The 22949-nt window shown below is 48.0% G+C and overlaps 1 protein-coding gene across 1 annotated transcript in view; it reads right to left on the bottom strand.

Annotated features, from left to right (window-relative positions):
- Positions 1-591: 591 nt before the first annotated feature.
- Positions 592-22949, bottom strand: part of LOC134537231 (transient receptor potential channel pyrexia-like) — a 30978-nt gene continuing 8620 nt past the window's right edge. The window contains exons 2-6 of the mRNA XM_063377497.1: positions 21900-21999; positions 18091-18508; positions 14511-14736; positions 6382-6630; positions 592-2719 (exon numbers count right to left, since the gene is read on the bottom strand). Coding sequence (XP_063233567.1) covers positions 1778-2719; positions 6382-6630; positions 14511-14736; positions 18091-18508; positions 21900-21999 — 1935 coding nt within the window. The 3' untranslated portion in view covers positions 592-1777. The remainder of the gene's footprint in view (positions 2720-6381; positions 6631-14510; positions 14737-18090; positions 18509-21899; positions 22000-22949) is intronic.

The following is a 22949-nucleotide window of genomic DNA, read 5'->3' as shown; positions in this document are numbered from 1 at the left end:
ACAAATAAGTTTCGTTTTACGTAAATAAATTAAAAGCGTTTACCTTTCGCTAAACACATTTCAGTTATAATAAATATATGTGATATAAAAATTTTAAAAAAATTAGTTCATAGGCGTAGACTATCTGTTTAATGATAAGTAGCATGACATAATTATCAATTTTAAAAAAATATATATTTTACTTAAATCTTTTCCTGAAATTTTTTTGTTCAAAGAAAATCAATGACAAACGAGAAGTTTACTCGCTCGATCCCGAGAAAACAGAAAGTTGTACACTGGCCCTTCTCTCCGCTAGCATGTGGTTGGACACAAGCTCGCAGGCATTTTTCTATTGGTTTCATGGCTGTTTCCATTTTTCTGGAGATACTATATGTCTCAAAGTAAAGCAACACTTTTAACGTTTTGTTTGAAAGAAAGACAGCATGATTACCATGCCTCTATCTGATAAGCATTAAAGTGGTTTTGTATTTTTCGACTCCACTCGTGGGAAAAATAAGACCTTTATTTTTTTTATTCGACATATTGTAAATAGTATTTCATGTAAATTGTTCTACAATAAAAATACGTGGTAAAATTTAATTGTATCTGGTATTTTTATTATTTTGTTTTTTTTTTCAAGCTTCTTTACACATATCAGACATGCAAATATCTATCTGCAGAGTTTTCTTGCACTCGTAATGTTTTTCACTTTATAAAGTACAAAAGTTATTTAATTTTTTAGGTTGCATTTCTTCCACTTCTTCGATGTCAACACTTCACCCAGTGAATGAATGAGAGTGGTGAATCACTGGTCGTGTCCAGGCAGAGGAGGGGGGGGGGGGGAGGTTCAAGCTGAAAGGGCGGACTGGAGAGCAGCGCCGATCATTGTTTTACTGTATTGTCCCTTAGACTGCAGTAAAGAGAAAATGGCGCCCACTGTCGCCAGATTGACACTTCTCAGCTTACCAACATTAAAAATATGTTATGGCTTACCATCTTAATTTTAAGAATTGTTATAATTTTTTTTTCAAAATATTATTTTTTTATTTTTTTTAATATCAAAAATAGGGTCTTCTGACAGTATTATTGCAGTTGCGGTCATTCTGAAAGGATAAAAAAAATAATTCAATGTAGTTAAAACTATTTGTAGAGGTCAGTCAATATTATTAACAAAGGAATCTCATTAAATTACGTGCTACGCTCAAACAAGGCCGACATTAAATTGTAAAAAAAAAAAAAATTCGACAAAAACCATTTAAACCAAGATGGCATCAGTTACATCTTCTCTGTATTGAAATTTAAATTTTATCAGATGATCCTCTCGATGAAGTACAGCAAGAATATTTCATTCCGAAATCTCAATGAAAAAATTGGAAATTCATTTAATAACAAAAGGCGTGTCTGAAACAGCTGTTTGTCACTGGCGTACATCTGGCAACAGTGCCCACCGAAGCAGCAGGAGGAGAAAGTAACGCGCCACAGAGAGGCGCAGTCCTCGTGTAGGGTATCGGCCCCCAAGGCCTACATGTCCTTGATGCTAGTGCGGGAAAAAAAAATTAACAAAAAAAAGGCGTGTCTAAAAACACTTGTGGTCGCTGGCGTACATCTGGCAACAATGCACGCTATGGAGAGAGAGGCACACAGTCCTCATGATGGATCTCGGCCCCCAGGCACCAGCTGCTGCATGGTCTGGTGCGGGAGGAATTGAATAACAAAGGCGTGTCTAAAGCATGTGTGGTCGCTGGCGTACATCTGGCAACAGCGCCCGCCGAAGCAGCAGAAGGAGAGGCACCAGCTGCTACATGGTCTTGACGCTGGAGCGGGAGGCCCTCTGCTGCGCCACCAGGGTTGCCATGATCTGCTCCAGCCGCGCCTCCAGGTCGTCCAGCCGCGACAGCACCTTCTCGTTGTCCTCGTCGGTGACGTGGCGCCGGTGCTTCTTGCGCAGGTTCTGCAGCCGCAGCCGCAGCTTCTTGGGCACGGCCACGTACCTGATGTTGGTGACGCGCGGCACGGTGTAGATGCAGCCGCGGAAGATGCGGCGCAGCAGGAAGCGGTCCAGCCCGTACAGCGTCTCCACCTTGTTCATCTGGCAGAAGATGTGGCCGTCCGTGATGAGCTCGTCGCTGCTGCGCACCGCCAGCCCCACCAGCATGTTGAGCACGCCGATCACCATCAGCAGCATGAACAGCAGGCAGAGGATCCCGACGGCGATGGAGTCTACGACGTCCTCGTGCAGGTCCTCCTGGAACAGCCTGAGGCTGGACATCTCCCCTTGCAGCAGCACCAGGTTGGTGAACAGAAAGGCGCGCCAGGGGTTCCTGAAGTGGTGGTGGTCGTTCATCAGCATGAAGAAGCTGAGGGAGAAGCCGACGGACAGGCACACGAACACCAGCAGGTACTTGAACATGCTGCAGCAGATCTGGATGAACATGTACGCCTGGTGGCTGATCTTGGGGAACACCTCGAACTTGGTGAGCAGCGCCAGCCACGAGAAGAGCACCACGAAGGCGCCGACCTGGTCGGACCACGTGGCGTCTGTGTCGTCGATGAGCACGTAGGCGACCCCGCATATCGGCGGGGCGAGGCGCAGCACGATGGAGCCCAGGCGGAAGACGAGGTGCCGCGGCGTGCTGGACACGAACAGCACGGACAGCAGCACCACGATCACGCTGAACACGATCACGGGGATCCTGAACGTCAGGACTAGGAAGTCGTCCAGCTCCAACGTCGTGGCCACCTGCAAACCGCGGTGACGCTGCTGCAACCACGCTGTGGGCAGTTTCCGTGTGCGCGACATGGACCAGTCCAGACACGGTCCATGTGCGTGACGTGGACCAGTCCAGACACGTTCCATGTGCCTGACATGGACCAGTCCAGACACGGTCCATGTGCGTAACATGGACCAGTCCAGACACTGTTCATGTGCGCGACATGGACCAGTCCAGACACGTTCCATGTGCGCGACATGGACCAGTCCAGACAGGGTCCATGTGTGTAACATGGACCAATCCAGACACGGTCCATGTGCGTAACATGGACCAGTCCAGACACGTTCCATGTGCGTAACATGGACCAGTCCAGACACGTTCAATGTGCGTAACATGGACCAGTCCAGACACGGTCCATGTGCGTGACGTGGACCAGTCCAGACACGTTCCATGTGCGTAACATGGACCAGTCCAGACACGGTCCATGTGCGTGACGTGGACCAGTCCAGACACGTTCCATGTGCGTGACGTGGACCAGTCCAGACACGTTCCATGTGCGTGACATGGACCAGTCCAGACACGGTCCATGTGCGTGACATGGACCAGTCCAGACACGGTCCATGTGCGTGACATGGACCAGTCCAGACACGGACTAGTAGGTATGCCATTGGAGGATACGTCCTGACAGTATACGTCAGTCATTTCTGTGCCCGAAAACTGTGTCATGCTGCTAGGTATATTCTTTGACTGACAGTGTTGGTTGTAGGATTTTTACTTTTGAGATAAATTAATATTTTTCAAGCAAGGAAATCTGTAATATTATAATATTATAGGGAAAGCTCACTCAGAATGATGGTTATATTTGTCTCACTCTTCCTCAATGCCACTTGTTTGGCGATTTAAGTACAGGGTAGGTTTATGGTAATGTTGATTTCATTGGTTTAGTTTAGGATAGTTATATTTTAGTACGGCTAGGAAGGCTAGTGAAAAGTTCGCATGTTAGGACGGGTAATGAGATCTTAGTTAAAGCTTTGAAATTAGGTCCATGTGTGTTATAAAAGGTTTAGTGGTAATTAGGTGGTGTAAGGTAGGGTTGGGAGTTTATATGAAGATGAGTTTAGGTGAAGAAGTGATGATAACATTTGCATGTTAGGTAAAGAAATCTTAGTTAAAGCGTTGGCATTAGGTCCGTGTGGGTTATAAAAGGTTTAGTGTGAGTCAGGAGGTGGGAGGTAGGGTCGGGAGTTCAGGTGAGGAAGGGATGGTGAGGCGTGGAGGTGGGTCGTTACCACAACGCCGAAATACCATAACGCCGAATGTCAAAATTGACTACAACGCCGACAGCTAGAAAACTGATGTGTACCGCAATGCCGAAATAACAACTGAATGAATTTCTGTGTGTTTCTTAAATGTACCTTAACGCCGAAATACCACAATCAAACCTAACTTAACCTAACTTAACCTAGCCTATCCTAGCCTAGCCTAACCTAGCCTAGCCTAACCTAACCTCGCCTAACCTAACCTAGTCTAACCTAACCTAGTCTAACCTAATTTAACCTTTGTGGCAGTCTTGCAATGACATTTTTCGGCGTTAGTGTATTTCGGCGTTGTGGTAATTCGTCGTTGTGGTACACAGCAGTTTTCTAGCTGTCGGCGCTGTGGTGCGTCCCCCGTGGAGGTGAGGCACTCACCACGTAGGCGGAGAGGAAGGGATGGTGAGGCGTGGAGGTCAGGCACTCACCACGTAGGCGGAGAGGAAGGGATGGCGAGGCGTGGAGGTCAGGCACTCACCACGTAGGCGGAGAGGAAGGGATGGCGAGGCGTGGAGGTCAGGCACTCACCACGTAGGCGGAGAGGAAGGGATGGCGAGGCGTGGAGGTCAGGCACTCGCCACGTAGGCGGAGAGGAAGGGATGGCGAGGCGTGGAGGTCAGGCACTCACCACGTAGGCGGAGAGGAAGGGATGGCGAGGCGTGGAGGTCAGGCACTCACCACGTAGGCGGAGAGGAAGGGATGGCGAGGCGTGGAGGTCAGGCACTCACCACGTAGGCGGAGAGAAAGGGATGGCGAGGCGTGGAGGTCAGGCACTCACCACGTAGGCGGAGAGGAAGGGATGGCGAGGCGTGGAGGTCAGGCACTCACCACGTAGGCGGAGAGGAAGGGATGGCGAGGCGTGGAGGTCAGGCACTCACCACGTAGGCGGAGAGGAAGGGATGGCGAGGCGTGGAGGTCAGGCACTCACCACGTAGGCGGAGAGGAAGGGATGGCGAGGCGTGGAGGTCAGGCACTCACCACGTAGGCGGAGAGGAAGGGACGGCGAGGCGTGGAGGTCAGGCACTCACCACGTAGGCGGAGAGGAAGGGACGGCGAGGCGTGGAGGTGAGGCACTCACCACGTAGGCGGAGAGGAAGGGACGGCGAGGCGTGGAGGTGAGGCACTCGCCACGTAGGCGGAGAGGAAGGGATGGCGAGGCGTGGAGGTCAGGCACTCGCCACGTAGGCGGAGAGGAAGGGATGGCGAGGCGTGGAGGTCAGGCACTCACCACATAGGCGGAGAGGAAGGGACGGCGAGGCGTGGAGGTCAGGCACTCACCACGTAGGCGGAGAGGAAGGGATGGCGAGGCGTGGAGGTCAGGCACTCACCACGTAGGCGGAGAGGAAGGGACGGCGAGGCGTGGAGGTCAGGCACTCACCACGTAGGCGGAGAGGAAGGGACGGCGAGGCGTGGAGGTCAGGCACTCACCACGTAGGCGGAGAGGAAGGGATCGCGAGGCGTGGAGGTCAGGCACTCACCACGTAGGCGAAGAGGAAGGGATGGCGAGGCGTGGAGGTCAGGCACTCACCACGTAGGCGGAGAGGAAGGGACGGCGAGGCGTGGAGGTCAGGCACTCACCACGTAGGCGGAGAGGAAGGGACGGCGAGGCGTGGAGGTCAGGCACTCACCACGTAGGCGGAGAGGAAGGGATGGCGAGGCGTGGAGGTCAGGCACTCACCACGTAGGCGGAGAGGAAGGGACGGCGAGGCGTGGAGGTCAGGCACTCACCACGTAGGCGGAGAGGAAGGGACGGCGAGGCGTGGAGGTCAGGCACTCACCACGTAGGCGGAGAGGAAGGGATGGCGAGGCGTGGAGGTCAGGCACTCACCACGTAGGCGGAGAGGAAGGGACGGCGAGGCGTGGAGGTCAGGCACTCACCACGTAGGCGGAGAGGAAGGGACGGCGAGGCGTGGAGGTCAGGCACTCACCACGTAGGCGGAGAGGAAGGGACGGCGAGGCGTGGAGGTCAGGCACTCACCACGTAGGCGGAGAGGAAGGGACGGCGAGGCGTGGAGGTCAGGCACTCACCACGTAGGCGGAGAGGAAGGGACGGCGAGGCGTGGAGGTCAGGCACTCACCACGTAGGCGGAGAGGAAGGGACGGCGAGGCGTGGAGGTCAGGCACTCACCACGTAGGCGGAGAGGAAGGGACGGCGAGGCGTGGAGGTCAGGCACTCACCACGTAGGCGGAGAGGAAGGGACGGCGAGGCGTGGAGGTCAGGCACTCACCACGTAGGCGGAGAGGAAGGGACGGCGAGGCGTGGAGGTCAGGCACTCACCACGTAGGCGGAGAGGAAGGGACGGCGAGGCGTGGAGGTCAGGCACTCACCACGTAGGCGGAGAGGAAGGGATGGCGAGGCGTGGAGGTCAGGCACTCACCACGTAGGCGGAGAGGAAGCCGACGAACAGCAGGTAGGCGAAGAAGCGCAGCCAGAAGAGCGGCGCCACCTGGCTCCACTTGGTGGCGATGAGGCACTCGACGACGGGGTGCGACAGCAGGTCCCAGTGTTCGCGCCGCGCGAAGCGGAACATGAGGAACACCGCCTCGAGCTGCGTGGCGCTGCTGTCTCGCTCCACCAGCACGGAGAAGTCCAGGCGTCCGTCCTCGTTCACGCTCGAGTCCAGCACCTGTCCGGCCGCCTCGCGCGCTCACTCTCACACTCTCACGCCCTGCCAGGCCACTTCCCGCCCGTCCATTCATTACAACAGCGCGCTTGCAAGTCATGTCCCGTCCCCAATTCCGCGATGGATTCCTCAGATAGCTAGAGACCGGAAAAATTCGCGGATTCGTTTCGCGATAGGCTGAAATTCAAACTTGTGTACAATTATGCTGGTCTTGCTATTGGCTTGCGGTTTTAACTGGAGCTCTCTTGGCCAATGAGAGACTATCGACCAAAGAAGCGTCGAATTACAAGCTACCCAGTGGAGACGACTCACAATAATTTAGTACCCAATGAACACGGGTGTTTACTTGAGAAGTGCAGAGGATAATGGAGGCTATCCTAGAGGTCATTGAATGCGCGAATTTTTCCGGTCCCTACTGATAGCTCTAGACCAGAAATATATGCTTTTACAATTCGCGATTAGGCTAGAATTGCAGCTTCAGTGATTGGACCTCGGTTTATCTTAAGGACTCTGAGTCAATGAATAACTCTCAACGAAAGAAGTAACTGGACATCAGTTTATCTTAAGGACTCTGGGCCAACGAATTACCCTCAACGAAAGAAGTAGCTGGACCTTAGTTTATCTTAAGGACCCTGTGCCAATGAATAACCCTCAACGAAAGAAGTATCTGGACCTCAGTTTATCTTAAGGACTCTGAGCCAATGAATAACCCTCAACGAAAGAAGTATCATATCACAAGCAACCCAGTTAACAGGTGTCACGATTCATTAGCCAATGAGCATGTGTAGTTTTTCTCGAATACATGGAGGATCGTGGAGTCTGTTCTAGAAGTCGTTGAAACCGCGAGATTTTTCCAGTCTCGAATAATAGCGATAAAGATTCATAGAATTTCTCGCAAGTATGATCACTCGTGTGACCTTTTATCGAACACCTGGTGAAAAAACAAATGCAGGAGCACTATTGTAATAAATTTACTGGGAAATCCGTAAGAAAATAAGTAACTAGCATAGGGCGTGAGACCTAGCATTATAGGCTCCAACCCATCACGACACGTGATTTACATGCAACCTACAATGAAGTAGAAATAAAATATTACAATTTAACATGAATAGTATATTGAATTTAATGTACCAATATTCTCAGTACCAAAACTGAAAATAATAGATCACCTATACAATGGATGTTTATAATTTAAAAATGGCTCAGCTTGGAACACTTGAGAGAAATATATTTATAACAACTTTTCATTTCAATAATTTCTTTAAGGAGTGTTTGTTTATTGAAAAAATTAATCAAAGGCCAAATAAAATAATTAATTAAATAATTTAATCTCAAACAAGCTTAGTGCCATATATCTTTACCAGATTCTTGCTTTTTAACACCTGTAGTTTTAAAAAACCTTTGAAATAATTAAAGTTTTCTCATTTGCGTATTTATTATTATTTATTATTATTAATATCATTATTAATTAAAACATTTTGTAAAAATTGATTGTTGAAATAACATTACATGCATAGCCCAGTCATTGAAACACACTAAATGAATGAGTGAAAATTAATTGGCCTAAAGTCTAGTAGACATTGGAGCTCATTGGAGATGCTGAGAGTCTAGGAATGTGAAGTATTATTGGGATGAAATGGCAGTGGATTCGGGGACCTATTAGACATCTAAACATTATATGTAGAGGCATGTAGTTTTCGCGAAAAAAAAATTACGAGACTAGCAGACAGTTAGAACACCTTAGCACCGTCTGTGTTTCGTGATTGGTCGCGTTACTTTCAGGTGCATGTCTACTGTCAGAACACCAATCACAACAATTCATTGCGGATGAAAACACTTCCTGAATGTACCTATCAAAACAGGCAATGGCTTCCCTTGCAGACGGCCGCCAATCACATGAATAATCCGCTGCCGTGTACATACCATATTGCAGTCTAATGAGCTTGCAGATTTTTTCGCGAAAAATGCTTGCCCCTATCATATTCTATACTTAGAGACCTGAAAAATTCGCGAGTTCATTTCGTGTTATGCTAAAATTCAAATAATTATACCTTAGTGCTGCTTCTGCCATTGGTCCACTGTTAATCTTGGAGGACTGAGGGCCAATTAGAGACCCCCACTCATAGAAGTGCCGAATCACAGGCCACCCAGTCGAGACGACTCACAAGTCAGTAGCCAATGTACAGGTGGCATTTGCCCGAGTGTGCAGAGGATATTGGAGTCCATCCTGGAGGTCACTGAACCCGCGAATTTTTCCGGTCTCTATCTATACTTTAATACATGCACTGAAAACATTCTCACAAATCGACCTTAAACAATACTAATGACGTGAAAATGCTTTAAGCCATCTTAGAGGGTAAACCAGGGCCTTAAACAGGTGGTGACGTCATGCCGTGGGAGCCGTCTTCGATTCCCAGCGGAGTGAAAACAATTAATTTACTTTTTCAAGAGAAATAAGGGAGACGAGTTGGACGTTAATGCGGTCGGCGGACTGCCATTGAATGTAAGATGTATTCGTTAACATACTGAAAATCAATTACACCAACTCCCAAGGGTCGCATCGGTGAATATTGTTTTGTGGTTTGAAAGGAAGGCTTTTAATCATTTAGTTCATTTAGTTATGGCTTTCCAAAAATTTTTTTGTTTGCACAGAACAAATAATATGGTCGTGTTGCAGAATCGTTTCTTTAAAAAATATATTTAATTTTAAAAAAGTGTTGTGCTTCAAATAAAGTATCAGAAAATTGTTAGAAGAAGAGCAACATGTATACCTATACTGCGTGAAGTTTACTTGATTTCCCTTCACTCGAGGTATTCTACATTTTCTGGTATCGCATATGCACATTAGGGTTCACAAAATAACTGAGCGAAAGGGAACCATGATGCACAGACTGTTGTTTGTGTGCCGCAGTTTAAACATTTGTTTCGCGAGTGGCTATCTCCCTATTTCACGGACCTGTGTTTGCTCGCTTGCTATCTGACGTGTTTTTATCACCGGCTAAGCATCTTCCAGGGCGAGGCGGGAGCAGATACATCTCCTGCTCATTGGCGAGAATACGTCTTGTAGATTAGGATGCCAGTTTTAAGATTCCAGCGAAACTAAAATAGGATGAATATTGAAACGTTCTGAATAGAGACCTGCAAAATTCGCGGTTTCGATGGCCTTCAGGATAGACTGCACATACTCCTGTACACTCGGGCAAATAACGCAAGTTCATTGGCTGCCGACTTGTAAGTCGTCTCAGCTGGTTTGTCTGTGATTCGATCCTTCTTTGGTTGAGGGTTTATAACTGGTTGAGATTCGTCCAGATGAACAGTAAGCCAATAGCAAAATTATCTAAGAGGTATATGTGTTTGAATTCTAGCCTATCACCGAATGAATCCGCGAATTTTGCAGGTCTCTAGTTATGAAATATTAACCAGCTTAGCATTTTCTAGTTGCGCTTATAGAGGTCGGGTAAGGGTTTATGCATGCGTCATTTTGAGTAACTGCAATGTTGACGAGACCTTAAAGCTCGGACTCAAACACAATTTTTATATTTTTTTCTGTTTTTATTTGTCTTTTTTTTAAGGAAAATTTCTAAAAAAAATTTACTTGAAACCTCCCTTGCAATTGTTTTCTGCCAAAAATGTATTTTTATCAGATATTCACGTAGTGTAATATAATATGGGTATGAAAACGAGCGCAAATCTTCGTAATTATCATATCTAGCGCATCTTTTCACACCTTGATGTTACAGTAAGTGAATATCCGTTGAAAATATTTGTAACAGAACAACCATTGCAAGGGAGGTTTCGAGTTAAAATTTTAAAAATAGCTCGTAAGTAAAATTATAAGGACAAAACGAGAAAAAAACATGGCTTGTAAGCACTAATACATTCACTAGTTAATTTTATCAACTGTTGTCCAATAATATACTTTTTAAAAATTATTTTTTCAATGATCGTAATATATACACAAACTAAAAAGTTAAAAAAAAAAATTATTTATGTATAAACTCGCAAAGAAACCTTCCTTTGTTCTTTAGTTGTTTTTTTTTTTTTCACGGACGGACTAAAACGTTAAAAATTCTTCGGCGCAACAAGTTCGTCGAATTTCAAGAAAATAAATTACATGCGTGTAATATCAAAACTGTCTTGCTCCAAAACTTGAATTGTACCCTGTTACACGCACCAAGAAAAAATATAAATATATATTTTTTTTTTGCTTGATCATCGAACTTACAAAATCCTGCACGTCAGTTCTCTTCTGCCTTAACGTTTAGAGGCGACGGATGGTTTGGCGCACGTGCTGGCGTCACCCTTATTGATTCCTTGCTTCCCGTGCCTCGAAACAGTTGATTTCTGTCGTTTGATTCAACCTTCTGGTTCAGATATGGAATGCGTAGAGACCGGAAAAATTCGCGAATTCATTTCGCGATAGGCTAAAATACAAATCGTTATACCTCAGTGCTGCCTCTGCTATTGGCTCGCAACTCACCTGGATGACTCTGGACCAATGAGAAACACCCGACCAAAGCTTTAACGAATCACAGGCTGCTACGTTGGGACGTCTCACAAGACAGCAGCCAATGAGTGGGTGGCATTTGACCGAGTGTACGTAGAACTATGGAGTTTATCCTGGAGTTCATTGAACCAACGAATTTTTCCGGTCCCTAGGAATGCGTGTGTGTGAAATCGCGAGTGCCCAGCGATTCTGAAGCAGGCCGCCGCTGCTACGAATATTGGGAAGGTTCGGCTGCAGGTATCGCCTTGTAAGAGCGCTGCTGTGGTTAAATTGGAAAGGGGAGGGGGGGAACTATATCAATCACTCGAGCAGTTTTACCTCGACGACCTTCCCCTTCCTGTTCCCTTCCTCTAGACCGCTTGGTGAGTCTACACGGCTCCTCTGCAACCCCCACCCTTTTTTTTCCTTCAGGGGGGGTTCGAACTTCTACAATTGCTCTACAACCACCAAACGCCTCCCCCGCCCCAATTCAATTTAACGATCATTCTTCCTCTGTGACCCCCCCCCCCTCCCCCTTCTCCTTCTGGCCGCCGGGTGTTTACGTAACGCAGCCTGGTTGGGCCCCGTCGCACGGGAATGAAGTTTGGCCCCAGCTTTCCATTCCAGTAGAACAGCAATTAATTTACTTCGTTAACGAAGGAGAACGAAAAAAAAAATTGCGTCGAGGATAAATTAGAACTTCTTCGATCAAGGAAATTATTTTTTTTTTGTGAGAACTTCGCAATAAGGTTCAAACTATTTTTATTTTTTACGCTGTGCGTTTGATTAGTTCACTAATTACTGAGACGCCTTGAAGTGATCTGTGCAAACAGTAAACCACTTGAAAAAATAAACCGGTCACTTTCAGTCCTTCCGTGAATAACGGCCAGTGGACAATATAATGATTTGAACGACATTAATAACTATGGTTCATAGGACATTTCATCCGAAACAATTTCCAGTTCATGTGAAACCCATATCCATGAACACATTTATTTTGCATGTTTTAATATTCTCCCTGTTGCGAACCGAGGAAGTAATTAGTGGAAGGATGGCTGTGGTATTACAACATTAACTATGTAATTTTTCCTGTCATTTATCTTTCACTCTGCAACTGCTAAACTGAGCGTGGCGTGTTTAAGTTATTTACTTCATTATTTAAATACGGTCTGTATTGACCGTATCATTTTACCAATCAGCTCCTGTTTTATGAACTGTGGGAGGGGACAGGGGAAGTAATAATAGGATTTGTAATTTGAGGTGCAGCTTTGCTTCGAAATTTATTTTGTTTCTGTTATATTTTCATGCTTTGGGGATAACAATATAAAATAGATTTCATCAGTTCATCAAATTGCCTGCTAAATTTAGTAGATGAATTTTATGGAAAAAAACACTAATTGTAACAAGGATTGGAAAAAAAAATATTTGTATCGTGGGATGTGTCTCCATGTAAGGCTTCAAAATGAGTAACTAATCAATTTGTTACTGGGAGGCCAACACTTTTAGTATTTCCAGAGAAGTAAAATTAGTGAACTATAATATGTTGGATTAGTAATCTAGTCAATTAATATCATGTTATATTTAATGGATGTTTTCCATAACAACGTTAAATCTACAAAAAATAACGAGAAAACACCACAAGTAACTAAAACCAGGAGGACAATCCCAAACTACAGACTTGAAAACCCACAAGCCTCTTAAAAGTAAATAAAACGTAAAGAATTTTTGGAACGAACATAAACAGCAACAGGTGCATTGTCAGTGAACATAAATTAGAACTGCGAATTCTTGAAGTCAGTAATACAGTCACGAAGAAATGCTAAATAACGACCCGAAAATGATGACTAACATGGTTAAAATCTTGGACAAGGATAAACACATGGGGCAGAAAATGGCATATCAGGGGTTGCACCCCTTCCGAAGTGGAAAAACAAGGAGCAAGAAACAGTTGTTACGAGAATCTGTAACTAATGCTCAAAAAATATTTGTTAAAATACTTTTTTTTAATAGATTATGTTCTTCCTTTTAGTTATCGTTCATTCTGGCACCATGGATCTTCCTCTTCCGAGAAAGAGAAAAAATATCTCCCTCCCTTTTTCGTTTTGCGCTGGATGCGCCCTTGGGTGTAACAGAAGACAGAAACAGTAACATAAAGCACAGATTACCCAATGGAATTAAACAATTAATTAAGAAGACAGTGAGAGAAGATAATAAAGTACTTCATGTTTCGGTGTCTGAAAGCTATGCCGGGTGGGGCTGGTGAGAATGATGGTGATAATGACTGTCAGGATGAAAAAGAAGATGAAGATGAAAATTAGAACAATGATGAAGATAATTTATCATGGTGGGTTTTATGAGGGATATGATCATAAGAACGAGGACGAGGTGAAAAGAAATATGAGTGAATCTTTCAGTCCTCGCCACAGATATGTAACATCCAACCACGGTAACGAGCAAATTCATGTTTTCTCATGTTGCAAATGTCCTTAAACACGAAACTCGACAAGAAATTTAATGTAGAACTCTTTAAAAATAATGCCACGCGTGTGATTTCTAAATAAATTTCTGAACGCGAATCACACGTAGTTTCCGTACCCGCCGCTAGAATTCGCTGCCTGAGAAACTACGTCGACTATCGAATTAGCCAGATCGAAATTTTAAACTATATAATGAACCGGGTTCTGATAAAATTAAAAAAAAAGGACTTGGAAAATACTTAAGCCCAGCTTTGGACTTGATTTTTCGAAAAGGAATTTCGTTAAATCACTGCCCATCTTGTTACAAATTTCAGTAAACCGTTAATACCATTAAGTATTTGTGAACATTGGTTCCCGGAATCCTCCACCTACGGTCGTTGTTCCCTGGCTTCAGTCGTGTCCAGTCCCACCGAGACCGGGGTGCTAAAGACGCTAGATGAGCTAGATGTGCTAGAGGAGCTAGAGGCGCTAGAGATGCTAGAGATGCTAGAGACTCCAGAGACTCCAAAGGTGCTAGAGATGCTAGAAATGCTAGAGGAGCTAGAGATGCTAGACACTGCAGAGACTCCAAAGGTGCTAGAGACTCCAGAGACGCTAGAGACGCTAGAGACTCCAGAGACTCCAAAGGTGCTAGAGATGCTAGAAATGCTAGAGGAGCTAGAGATGCTAGACACTGCAGAGACTCCAAAGGTGCTAGAGACTCCAGAGACGCTAGAGTCTCCAGAGACGCTTGAGACTCCAGAGATGCTAGAGACTCCAGAGACTCCAGAGACTCCAGAGACGCTAGAGGCACTAGAGGCGCCAGAGGAGCCAGAGGAGCCAGAGGAGCCAGAGGAGCCAGAGGAGCGAGAGGAGCTAGAGGAGCTAGAGACGGCCGCACGTGGGAGCTGAAGGAGACAGTGACCGCGAGGCCGGCGCACCTTCTCCATGATCTCGTGGCCGCGCGGGCAGTCCTGCAGCAGCATCTGCATGCCGGTCTGGCCCCAGGGGTAGCGCCGGCTGAGGCTGGCGCCGCTGCGCACCAGGAACTTGGCGCAGTCCGGGTAGCCGGCGCGCACGGCCAGCGACAAGGGCGTGTGGCCCTCCTTGTCGGCCTGGTCCAGGTCCACGTCTCTGTCGCACGCCTCGTGCAGCAGCTTCAGGTTCCTGGCGACACGTCATCGACCACACGGACTATCAGACCCCTTGACATACTTACGTGCCTCAAGGGCACTCACTATGACTATATGCTGACCAACAGCCTTCGAGGATGAGCCCGCCCGATGCAAGGCGTGGCCAACCGAGAAGGCAGACGTCTGGCTTTTAGGAGCTGCTGCTCACTAAGGAATGACGAAGGATGACGCTCTTCAAATGAAGCGACGACAGAACAACCAGGGGTGTGAGTGAAGGGCAATGTGTTCTAGATAGCTTCGTCGCCGTGCTCAGTATGGTTGTCGGAAGTATACGACTGGTAGCTGTGATAGTAAGAAGCCGGGCAGGAAAGGGTGACGAGAGACAGACCACGCAGACGGCTCTCACCTGAGGTCGCCCAGGTAGACAGACCGCGCAGACGGCTCTCACCTGAGGTCGCCCTAGTAGACAGACCGCGCAGACGGCTCTCACCTGAGGTCGCCCAGGTAGACAGACCACGCAGGTGGCGCTCACCTGAGGTCGCCCAGGTAGACAGACCACACAGACTGCTCTCAAATGAGGTCGCCCAGGTAGACATACCACACAGACTGCTCTCAAATGAGGTCGCCCAGGTAGACAGACCACGCAGAGGGCGCTCACCTGAGGTCGCCCAGGTAGACAGACCACGCAGAGGGCTCTCACCTGAGGTCGCCCAGGTAGAGAGACCACGCAGAAGGCGCTTACCTGAGGTCGCCTAGGTGGACAGACCACGCAGCGGGCTCTCACCTGAGGTCGCCCAGGTAGACAGACCACGCAGAAGGCGCTTACCTGAGGTCGCCTAGGTGGACAGACCATGCAGGTGGCTCTCACCTGAGGTCGCCCAGGTAGACAGACCGCACAGACTGCTCTCACCTGAGGTTGCCCAGGTGGACAGACCACGCAGAGGGCGCTCACCTGAGGTCGCCCAGGTAGACATACCACGCAGAGGGCTCTCACCTGAGGTCGCCCAGGTGGACAGACCACGCATCGGGCTCTCACCTGAGGTTGCCCAGGTAGACAGACCACACAGACTGCTCTCAATTGAGGTCGCCCAGGTAGACAGACCACACAGACTGCTCTCAAATGAGGTCGCCCAGGTAGACATACCACACAGACTGCTCTCAAATGAGGTCGCCCAGGTAGACATACCACACAGACTGCTCTCAAATGAGGTCGCCCAGGTAGACAGACCACGCAGAGGGCGCTCACATGAGGTCGCCCAGGTAGACAGACCACGCAGAGGGCTCTCACCTGAGGTCGCCCAGGTAGAGAGACCACGCAGAAGGCGCTTACCTGAGGTCGCCTAGGTGGACAGACCACGCAGCGGGCTCTCACCTGAGGTCGCCCAGGTAGACAGACCACGCAGAAGGCGTTTACCTGAGGTCGCCTAGGTGGACAGACCATGCAGGTGGCTCTCACCTGAGGTCGCCCAGGTAGACAGACCGCACAGACTGCTCTCACCTGAGGTTGCCCAGGTGGACAGACCACGCAGAGGGCGCTCACCTGAGGTCGCCCAGGTAGACAGACCACGCAGAGGGCTCTCACCTGAGGTCGCCCAGGTAGACAGACCACGCAGCAGGCGCTCACATGAGGTCGCCCAGGTAGACAGACCACCCAGGAGGCGCTTACCTGAGGTCGCCCAGGTAGACAGACCACGCAGCGGGCGCTCACCTGAGGTCGCCCAGGTAGACATACCATGCAGAGGGCTCTCGCCTGAGGTCGCCCAGGTGGACAGACCACGCAGCGGGCTCTCACCTGAGGTTGCCCAGGTAGACAGACCACGCAGAAGGCGCTTACCTGAGGTCGCCCAGGTAGACAGACTACGCAGAGGGCGCTCACCTGAGGTCGCCCAGGTAGACAGACCACCCAGGAGGCGCTTACCTGAGGTCGCCCAGGTAGACAGACCACGCAGAGGGCGCTCACCTGAGGTCGCCCAGGTAGACAGACCACGCAGAGGGCTCTCACCTGAGGTCGCCCAGGTAGAGAGACCACGCAGAAGGCGCTTACCTGAGGTCGCCCAGGTAGACAGACCACGCAGAGGGCTCTCACCTGAGGTCGCCCAGGTAGACATACCACACAGACTGCTCTCAAATGAGGTCGCCCAGGTAGACAGACCACGCAGAGGGCGCTCACCTGAGGTTGCCCAGGTAGACAGACCACGCAGAGGGCTCTCACCTGAGGTCGCCCAGGTAGAGAGACCACGCAGAAGGCGCTTACCTGAGGTCACCTAGGTGGACAGACCACGCAGCGGGCTCTCACCTGAGGTCGCCCAGGTAGACAGACCACGCAGAAGGCGCTTACCTGAGGTCGCCTAGGTGGACAGACCATGCAGGTGGCTCTCACCTGAGGTCGCCCAGGTAGACAGACCGCACAGACTGCTCTCACCTGAGGTTGCCCAGGTGGACAGACCACGCAGAGGGCGCTCACCTGAGGTCGCCCAGGTAGACATACCACGCAGAGGGCTCTCACCTGAGGTCGCCCAGGTGGACAGACCACGCAGCGGGCTCTCACCTGAGGTTGCCCAGGTAGACAGACCACCCAGGAGGCGCTTACCTGAGGTCGCCCAGGTAGACAGACCATGCAGACGGCTCTCACCTGAGGTCGCCCAGGTAGACAGACCACGCAGGTGGCTCTCACCTGAGGTCGCCCAGGTAGACAGACCACACAGACTGCTCTCAAATGAGGTCGCCCAGGTAGACAGACCATGCAGGTGGCGCTCACCTGAGGTCGCCCAGGTAGACAGACCACACAGACTGCTCTCAAATGAGTTCGCCCAGGTAGACAGACCACACAGACTGCTCTCACCTGAGGTCGCCCAGGTAGACAGACCACGCAGAGGGCTCTCACCTGAGGTCGCCCAGGTAGACAGACCACGCGGACGGCTCTCACCTGAGGTCGCCCAGGTAGACAGACCACGCGGACGGCTCTCACCTGAGGTCGCCCAGGTGGACAGACCACGCAGACGGCTCTCACCTGAGGTCGCCCAGGTAGACAGACCATGCAGACGGCTCTCACCTGAGGTCGCCCAGGTGGACAAACCACGCAGCGGGCTCTCACCTGAGGTCGCCCAGGTAGACAGACCACGCGGACGGCTCTCACCTGAGGTCGCCCAGGTGGACAGACCATGCAGACGGCGCTCACCTGAGGTCGCCCAGGTAGACAGACCACGCGGACGGCTCTCACCTGAGGTCGCCCAGGTAGACAGACCACGCGGACGGCTCTCACCTGAGGTCGCCCAGGTGGACAGACCACGCAGACGGCGCTCACCTGAGGTTGCCCAGGTGGACAGACCACGCAGAGGGCTCTCACCTGAGGTCGCCCAGGTGGACAGACCACGCAGACGGCGCTCACCTGAGGTCGCCCAGGTAGGCCGCCGTGTGGAAGGCGTTGCGGCCCTCGAAGTTGGTCTGCAGGATGTGCCTGCGCAGCTGGTTGCGCACGCGGATGACGGACTCGGACTCGTCGCAGTCGCTGGACTCGTCGACGACGGTGACGGACGCGTCCTCGCGGTCCGTGGCGTGGCGCAGCGCCGCCAGCAGGCTCTCCAGCGTGTTGTGGATGACGGCGTACTGGATGATGGTGTGGCCGAACTCGTCGGGCGCCGCCTCGGCCACGCCCGCCTCCAGCAGGCTGCGCATGCTGTTGACGCGGTTGTACTTGACGGCCTGGCGGATCCGCGTGCTGTCGCGGCTGTCGTTCTCCGGCTGCAGCAGCGCGTCCAGCACGGCGGGGTTCTCGCGGTGCGCCACGTCGAACATGAGCACAGACACTGCGCACCACCCTCAGTCAGCACCAGCACAGACACTGCGGCACCACCCTCAGTCAGCACCAGCACAGACACTGCGGCACCACCCTCAGTCAGCACCAGCACAGACACAGCGGCACCACCCTCCATCAGCACCAGCACAGACACAGCGGCACCACCCTCCATCAGCACCAGCACAGACACTGCGGTTACCACCCTCCATCAGCACCAGCACCGCGGCACCACCCTCCATCTTATATAAATTTGGATTAAATAATATCCAATCCTTTAGTGCTTCATCTTAGTACATGTATATGCAATTATATTTTTTTATATATATTTTTATACTTAGTTTTTTAGATTTTATATATTTTTTAACTATATATTATAATGATATATGTTATATGCAATTAAATAAGTGGTCAGCTTGGGGAAGTACCTAAGGGAAGTCCGACTGCTCTATCTTGTCCATACTAAATCTGCAATATTTGTTCCATTATCTCATAAACTATTAAACCTACTAAAACTTCTAAATTTTAAAAGTGTTTTCCTTTTTTTTATGTCATACTAAAAGTCCATAAGTCGTATGTATGACTTGAATTTTTTTTTATGAATCTCCAGTATAAATTTGTCGGTCTAATTTTGACTTCATCTGTATAAGCAATCCATTTCCTTCATTCGTCGCGGGCACGGGAAGCATTTCAACAGGAATGGCGCAGTTGGAACATACGATTCACAAAAACGTTATTTCGTGTGGTATTTCGTTCCTCGCGGGGCACTCGAGCCTCCCGCCAAGGAGGTACGCCGTGATTGGTGGACTCTCCCGAGTCCCGCGCGGCCATTCGCTCCCGCGACGCCCGACCGCCGCGCCGTCAGAGAGAAGTGGCCGTCGAGATAAATAAGAGAAAACAATTGCCGCGGCGTCGCTACTTGCCGCTGACTGTAATGGCCAATGAAGTTGCGCTAACGTCACGTGCCTCCCCTGGGACTGTCCGTCTCTCCCTCCCCCCTCCCTTCATAAAGTTGCGCGCGATACGAGCTGTGCGAGACATAAAAAAAAAGGGAGTCCGCACTTTGCTGGGCCGGGGAGGAGAAATGCGAACCAGCGAGCAAGGGAAATGGCCTCCCCGCAGCGGTTAGAACATGAGAAGAAAAGGGAAGGGGGGATGAGAGATAAAGTAGCAATGCCGCAGTAAAAGGTAAAAGTCCCAATGTGCTGCGTAATTGCAGGTGCCGAAAGGATGAAGCTTAAGGTAACAAAACTACCAAAAAGATAATTGCCCAACAATAATTTTCCCGCATTCTCTAGGGCTTCGTTTTCTCTCTTTCCTTTTTCCCGTTCTCCTTTCCTCATACACTATTTTATTTTTTTCATTTCAAAATTATTAGAACATCATAAAGAGGCTAAAATTCAAATTCTCGTTGGTTGTATAGTAGTACTTGTACTTATGTAACATTATCATAAATAATCTGCATGTTTAAAGCACACCAATCCGCTTAAGAAATTCTTAAAGTAAATTTTAAAAATTTTTGAAATAAAAGGTTTGATTTCTGATTAAACTTATCGGATAATCTTTATGTTAAACTGCATTACAATTAATGCTAAAATTTCTAAAAAAAAATTATTTTGAAAGTATCCTTGAAAAAAGTGGGTGTGGTGGTTTGGAGTATGCTAAGTGGTGTTTAATACTCAAATTAGTAAAGAATTAAATTAAAATCATTTTCACCAGTAAAGATAAAAATATACGTAGTTTATCTTTGAGATGTTGGTCCTTCAAACCCTCCTAGGCTATCTTATCAGTAAATTTCGTAATGGGCACAAACACGGGTCGTCAATTTGAGAACTAGTGGCGAGAGGATTGAAGTCAATGTCATCTGGCGTATCTCTTGTTCTTAACTGATAAGGTGTCACTTGCGGCAATGCCTGAGGCCAGGAAACTCACAATACTGTGGTGCACTTACGTACGATCGTCACGTGATAGTTCCGATTTATCGGGGTTTTTTTTGTATCATCATACAGAATTCATCTGATTCCATTGACGATGGTTTCCAACAACAGAAGGGAAGCAGATTGGATGATTGGTTTTCTCAAAGATCATCCACTCGCATTCCTCACACGTGGTCCTCGTTCTGAATCTTGATGGACTTTTTTTTTTTACTTGGAGTATTGTCCAAGCCTGAGCCTCAAAGAATCTCCATACCGCAAGGCAATCCAAAAGGGTTTGTCATGAACAGTTCATTCTCCTTCCCTAGCATGAACCGAGTAGAGTAACTGCGGACATGAGGACTAGACTACATCATCGGGTACGTAACTAGACTAGTTTCCACCCGGAGCAAGAACTCTTCTTGGCGCCCTTTTTTTATTTCAAACCAACCAAACAACCCATAATCCTTTCCCGACAGCACCTCATATCGTCACAATATATTAATTCCACTAATCCAAATATATTTGATTAAACTTAGATGGTAAATAAATAGGTTCATTTTCAGTCATTTCAGTTTTAATGCATCACGAAAAAAAATGCCGGTTTTTGGGATATTTTACGATGTGCATGTATGTGTCTTCCAATACAAATAATTCAGTTCATCTGCCCTCCAACACTTTTTGTGTGTTCTAACAATACGATAATCAAGTAAATATCTGTAGTAAGAATCACTCCGCCTGTTTAGCGCCCCCCCCCCCCTCCCTAATGCGGCGCCAGGGGCACAAGCCCCATCTACCCTTTGTAGTTACGTCCTGTGCATCATCTCGAGTTAAGCACGATGTCACCTGGACGACCTCTCCTCGTCTGGAACCTGGATACATCCTGATTCTTGAGATATGGTTCTCTCTCGCCAGTTAGGTAATTTCGGAATATAATGACTTCAGAGTCCAACAATAGGTAGGGAATGTCTGTGACTATTAACTACAAGTGTTTTTGGTATCACAGTTGCTGTAATCCGGGCATCAATTTGGCTACAGTTAGTTAGTTAATTCCATGAGCAATAATTGGAAACTTGGCTGATGACCAAGTAAAACACAAGCACCTTGTTGGTAAACATGACTACAAGGTGGGTCTCAAGTATAAGGACAATTTAAAAAAATGCTGCTGGTATACACCAAAAAGAAGATAGGCCTACTAGTTCCAGATCTTTCAGAATTTTATGAAACTACGGGTGGGTTTCTAACACTTAAAATGTTTACAGCAAGTTTCACTGCTCGAGGGTTAGTTGATTTATCGTTGCCAGTCAATTTAAAAACTTTTTTTTTTTTCACAGAATGTTTGCTGTTGGAACTATTTCCATTTTAGTTCTTCCGAAATTTGAGTGCCATTGGTCATGTATGAACTTAAGGTAATCCAAGGTAGGTTGACTTGTTTGTTAGTTGGGTAATTCGGTCTTATTGGATTGGCAACACTCGCGATGCTGTACTCACCATCCACGTTGTCCTTGAACATCTTCCTGAGCGTGATGACATCTCCTCTCCTCACAGCATCCACCAACGCCTCGAAGTTTCCGTCGGCGTTGGCCTGGTTCTGGACCAAGGCGGGAAAAAAAGCAGAACAAGAATGTCAAGGCTCACTTTTTTTTTTTGTCGCTTTTGACCAAATTAAAAGCAGGTTAGACTGGAGATAGAAGAATATTTTTTTGGGAGGAGTTTAGTCACATCTAAAGTCAATTAACAATCCTCTACATACGCACACTTCAGTTGATTGCACTACATAGTTCGTCTCCTAAGAAAAAGAATTAGAACATGGCCCTTGGTTTATTTATTTAATTCTCAGGGGTTGTGTTTTGAAGAAAATAGAGTTTTTGGTGACAGAGAAAAACAAGAAAAATTAAAAAAACAAAAACTATATAATTAGTAAGGATTCGGCCACTTTATTTGGTGAACAACGACACAGCCTTTGCTAGGAGTTATTTCAGGGTCTCGCGAGTCGCCGAGTTCAGGAGGGCCACGTCGGGATTCGAACGTGGGTCTTCCCAATTGTGGGTCGCATGATCTACATTCACGGCTTCACCGATACTGTGTTGTAGCCGAACTAATGTTAACATTCAGGATACGACCTCCGGCAGTCTTTCCCGTCAACCACGCCACAAAACTCAACTTAAGACAATCGGAAAATGGAATGAACAGAATATAAAATCAATAATAGTATCTGAACGACTTGACAGAATTCAATATGATTTTTTTTGTTGGCTAGATGTTTTCATTACGGAGACGTGTACTTAAATAGTCAATAAATACACTGTACGAGGTGTGTTCAAACATTTTGTAATTTCGTGGATTGTATAGTCATATTCGCGACATTTTTACTCCCTTGTGTTGGTAAACACGAGAGAAAAATATCTGTACATCGTTAGCCATATTGGATATTTAGTTTGTGATCAGCTGTCAAAAAAGGTTAAATGTGTTTTGGTACTGTTGGAGATTTGTTATTTTTAATCATTTGTTTAAGAAAATGGATCAGGGAACTTGTGTTAA

Source organism: Bacillus rossius, chromosome 12 (assembly GCF_032445375.1).
Source record: "Bacillus rossius redtenbacheri isolate Brsri chromosome 12, Brsri_v3, whole genome shotgun sequence".
NCBI lineage: Eukaryota > Metazoa > Arthropoda > Insecta > Phasmatodea > Bacillidae > Bacillus > Bacillus rossius.
Note: the sequence above shows the minus strand (reverse complement) of the source record. Positions and strands in the feature narration are given on the sequence as shown.